General features: G+C 45.4%; 1 protein-coding gene across 1 annotated transcript; it reads right to left on the reverse strand.

The window, feature by feature from the left end:
* Positions 1 to 1,023: 1,023 nt before the first annotated feature.
* Positions 1,024 to 2,682, reverse strand: LOC118561091 (E3 ubiquitin-protein ligase TRIM21-like). Its single transcript, XM_036132872.1, has one exon. It carries the CDS (start codon positions 2,677 to 2,679, stop codon positions 1,024 to 1,026), a length of 1,656 nt encoding a protein of 551 aa, XP_035988765.1. The 5' UTR covers positions 2,680 to 2,682.
* Positions 2,683 to 5,176: the final 2,494 nt, after the last annotated feature.

A 5,176-nucleotide genomic window follows, 5' to 3' on the forward strand; every position in this document is an offset into this window, starting at 1 on the left:
GGAGAGTCGTCTGCATTGTCCATGGCTTTGCAGCAATTCCATTAAATAGTTTTTCCCTAGTGATAATGATTTAAAGATATATCCCTAAAGACAAGATAAAGAGAAAATAGTTAAAGGAGCAATAAGTAATAATAACAATTAGTCTTTCAAATTGTAACAACACATACAGAACAACCTGCTGTTTCCTTAACGGTCCGTTGCTGCTGTGAAACTCCACAGAATTTTTACTTCCACTTACTATGTGGAAGTAAAAAGCATTTGCACAAATATGTTTGCAAGCCATTGTATTTTAACTCTTGATGAACAAACACTAAATGTTATGGTTAACACACTGTGCCAATATATTTTTATCACCTCAAATAGACTGATAATACAAATTACAAAAAGAATCTACAAGACTGCATAAAATTTTATAAAGTATATCCTGCATATCAACAACATTATAACTCTGTATACTCTTAGCAGCCTAGGACTGCTATACCAGTGAGATGCAATGGGGGAAATAATGATAACTGATCCATGAGTTACTTATTAAAGGAACTGTAAGTAATAATGACACCTAGAGGTTAAAATCTGAACAACACATACACAATACCTTTCACGGAGACCAGCCATTTACTTAATAGTCCGTTGTTGTGAAGCTCTATTGAATCTTCACTACTCACTGCACCGAAGTTGTTCCAGACATACCGCTAATTTTAAAAGGAGAAAAATGTGACTAAGACATCAATGATTGAGAGGACCAGTTGTCTAGAGGGATAGTTACTTCCATCCCAGGTGAGAAATTAGAATGAATTAGGTTGATCTTACAGTAAATTTCTTACTTATTGCTCCTTTAACATAAAGACAAAAGGTCCAAACTCCAACAATCACCTACTTACATCAGATCCAAGAAAAATAACAAGCTCATTCAATAATCCATCTGTGATTTAGGGTTTAGGGTTAGGGTTGACTTCCTGCTGAAGTTTCCAAGCCCAGCTCTCCACCAAGATTTAGGTTGGAGGTTCTTCACCAACAGATTCATCATGGTGTTTCATCAGTGCAACAATCAGCCTTATTAACAGGACAGATGATCAGAGGAGCAGAGTTTTTACCTCCATCATTCAGACCAGGACTGAAACATGGATAGAGCTCCTCAGTGAAGCAGCAGCCGGTAAAGGAGTAGATCAGAGCTGCAGCATCTACATCATAAAAGGAGACCAGACCCTCCTCATAATCCACAAACACCCCCACCTTCTCAGGACCAGGCTGGACATGGAGACGGACTGAAGGTCCAGCACAAGCTGAGTACTCATTTCTATTTCTTAACCAAACAGTCCAGAAACCATCCTGAGGACTCAGAGTGATGTCTCCCTTCCTGTTGATGGACTCTCTGGCCACTCCTAAATCCCACTCAGTTTTTCCTTTAATCTGAACCTCAAAGTAAAATCTGCCTAAAGAGAAACTCTGCTGTCCTAAAACATTAACACATGGATAAAATCTCTTTGGGTTTTCTGGAAGCTTCTTTCTTTTATTCCCACAATTAACCTGTTTTCCATCATCAGACAGGATGAGCCAGGGATGAGCTGTATCAGGATCCAGAGTCACATCCACTGCATACTGCTGGACCCTCTTCAGCTCAGCCTCCAACAGCTTCCTCATCTTCTCCTTCATCTTCTCCAGCATCTGAGCAGCAGCTCTCACCACAGTCCCCTCATATGATGGAGGATGAACTCTGACCTCTGTCCAGTTCTTGGTGGGTGGAGCAGCTTTCAGGGAGGAGAAGCTTTGGAGGAGGTGGAGGTGGTCTTCAGACTGTGAGAGCTGCTTCACCTCAGAGCTCCTCTTCATCAGCTCAGAGATTTCCTGCTCCAGATCTTTGATGAAGTCTTCAGCCTGTTTCTCTGCAGTTTTCTGTTTGTCTTGGATCTCCTTGATGAGCTCCTCCAGGCCTCTCTCAGCAGCCTCCTTCAGAGCAGTGAAGAACTGAACACCTTCTGCTTTCTCTCTGTCTGCAGCATCTTTACTGATCTTCACCGACTCTTTGATCTCCTGGATCTTCACTCGTCTGCTCTGGATCATCTTCTGAACTTCAGCCTCGGTCTTCTTCAGCTCTGCCTTCTTTCCTTCAGATTCTTCTCTCAGAGGAACAAACTTGTGGTTCTTGTGGTCTAGAACAGAACAAAGCGAGCAGACACATGTCTGGTCGGTCTTGCAGAACAGCTCCAGAGGTTTATCATGCTGCAGACACATCCTGTCCTCCAGGTTCTCCACAGGCTCCATCAGCTGATGTTTCTTCAGACCTGGAGTGGTCAGATGAGGCTCCAGGTGAGTCTGACAGTAGGAGACCTGACACACCAGGCAGGACTTCAGGGCCTTCAGCTTGGTTCCAGTGCAGACGTCACAGGGAACTTCTCCTGGTTTGGCAGCTGAGCTGCTGCTGCCGGCTTCCTGCTGAGCTTCATGTCTGAACTGAGCAACCATCTCTTTGATGAAGGTGTTGACTCCCAGCTGAGGTCTAGACGTGAAAATCTCTTTGCACAGGGGACACTTGTAGGGAAAATTAACCTCCCAGTTCTGAGTGATGCAGGTTTGGCAGAAGTTGTGTCCACATGGTGTGCTGACTGGATCAGTGAACACATCCAGACAGATGGAGCACAGAAACTGATCCTCAGACCGCAGGTTGCTGCCAGAAGACATTTCTGAACTCTAAGAACAGGAGACAAAGATCAATTATTAGCAACATTTCCTTTTCTGAAGGTCTGAGATGGTGTTCTGACAACCCAGTCTCACTGAAAAATGTATATTATCCAAGTAGTCCACAGTGGGAAACATAGTATTGTCATAAATTGGCTCCTCAATATGTTTCAGTCCTACATATATGGCCTATTTATTGACGATGGCTTGCAACCAGGTCACATGAGTATCAAGTTTCCTCCAGCGAAAAAAAAACATGGCTGGCATTGCCCTTATATTATGTGGAAAAGTAAACATTTCAGCAAAACCACTGTGTTTATATGCATTTCGATGACATTTCTAGTAAGGGTAAGTCGTCCGGTGCTTTGCCTCCTGGTAGGGTCTCCCGTGGCAAATTGGCCTCAGGGGAGGGGTTAGACTAAGAGCGATTTGAAGATCTCAATGGCATGGCAGACCACAACAGAAGGTGAATCTAGCCAGTATTAAGAATACCGCAGAACCTTCTTGGAGACAGGCCTGGAAGTGTGGGGCTCGCCGGCAAGTGCCTGGTAGTCGAGCCTTGGCTCCTGGGGCTTGGCCTTGCTCAGCTGAGCACCTACATTTTGGAGTTTTCCCCAGTGAGCAAGAGGGTCGCCTCTGCAACTTCCAGTTGCAAGAGGGAAGGTTCTGACTGTCGTCTTTCTCTGTGCACCAAACCAGCAGTTCAGATTACCCAGCCTTCCTGGAGTCTCTTGATGATGTCCTGGAAGGGATACCATCTGGAGATCCAGTGGTGCTCCAGGGGTACTTAAGTGCTTATGTGGGTAATGACAGTATTACGTGGAGGGTTATGATCGAGAGAAATCACATATCTGATCTGAATCTCAGTGGTGTTTTGTTGTTGTGAGTGAGTTGCATCTGGTAATTGGGACGCTGCCTGACAGACCAAACGAGTGTTGAGGGTGAAGTGAGAATGTCTGGCTGAAGAAATGTCCAAGTGATCTGTCCAACCTCCCTTGAGAGATTCAATTTTATCTCATCTCTCAAGAGAAGTTGGAATTCAAATGGGCCATGTTTAGGACCTCAGTGGCTGATGCAGCTTCCTGGAACTGTCGCCTGAAGGTTGTCTGTCATGCCAGCAACCAGAGGATCTGCTGGTGGACACCAGTAGTGATGGAGGTCTTCAAGCAGAAAAAGAAGGCCTTTAGTGCTTAGTTGTCCTTGGGGATTCCTTAAGCAGCTGACAGGTATTGAGTGGCCAGAGGGAAAAGACTAGAGCATGGGAGGAATTTGGAGAGACTATTGAGAGAGACTTTCAGTTGGCCTCAAGAAAGTTCTGTAAAAGCATTTGGCAACTCAGAAAAGTCAAACAGGGCCCACCCTAAGCTGTGTGTACTTTGAAAGGGGAACTGCAGGCCTGGACTGAGGACATTGTTTGGTGGTGGAAGGAACACTTTAAGGATCTCCTCCACCCAGTGACCATGTTCCCCCTGTAGGAGGCAGAGCCTGAGCAATCTGAAGAATGCAATTCCATCACTGTGGCAGGGGTTTCAGAGGTTGTTAAAAAGTTCCCTGGTGACAGGGCTCCAGAGGCCTCTTCAGTTTTGCATGGAGGACAACAGTGCTAGAGTGGCAGACAGGGATTATGGTCCCAATTTTTAAAAAAGGGGACCTGAGGATGAGTTCCAATCATAGAGGGATCCCACTTCTCATCCTCCCTGGGAAAGCTTACTCTGGGGTGTGTGAGAGGAGGTTCTGATGGATTGTTGAACCTCATATCCAGGAGAAAGAAAGAACCCTCAACAGTGGACTAAATCTTTCCCTTTGTGGAATTGTTGAGGGAATCGTGGGAGTGTGCTTCTCCAGTCTACATGTGTTTTGTGGATCTGGAAAAGGCTTACGACCATGTTCCCCAAGATGTTTTGTGGGGGGTGCTGCAGGAGTATTTGGTAACTGGGCAGCTTTTTAGAGCCATACAGTCCTTCTAAGCTCATAGCAAGAGCTGTGTCCACATTCCTTGCACAAAGTTGGGCCTGTTCCTCGTGCATGTTGGACTCTGCCAGGGTTGCCCCTCCTCATCAATCCATGCATGTGGTGATCATGGTCAGGATCTCAAGGTGTTATCGTGGAGAGGAAAGTGTCTTATTTGGGAACTTCAGGATTGCATCTTTGCTTTATCTGGATGATGTTGTTCTGTTGGTTTCTTCAAGCCATGACCTCAAGTGTGCACTGGAATGGTGCACTGCTGAGTCTGAAGTGGTCAAGATGAGAGTCAGCTCCGTTAAGTCTGAAACAAAGGTCCTCCACTTGAAAAAGGTGGATTTTCCTCTTTGGATTGGGGGTCCCCCTCGAGTGGAGGAGTTTCAAGTATCTTGGTGTCTGGTTCACGAGTGATGGTAGAATAGAACAAGAGATGGATAGATGGATTGGTGCTGCATCTGTAGTAATGCGGGTGCAACTCTAGCCATGGTAAAGAATGACCTGGGCCAAAAGGGAAAGCTCTCGATTAAAGCAGAGTATC

This window comes from Fundulus heteroclitus, unplaced genomic scaffold, assembly GCF_011125445.2.
Source record: "Fundulus heteroclitus isolate FHET01 unplaced genomic scaffold, MU-UCD_Fhet_4.1 scaffold_56, whole genome shotgun sequence".
NCBI classification, from domain to species: domain Eukaryota; kingdom Metazoa; phylum Chordata; class Actinopteri; order Cyprinodontiformes; family Fundulidae; genus Fundulus; species Fundulus heteroclitus.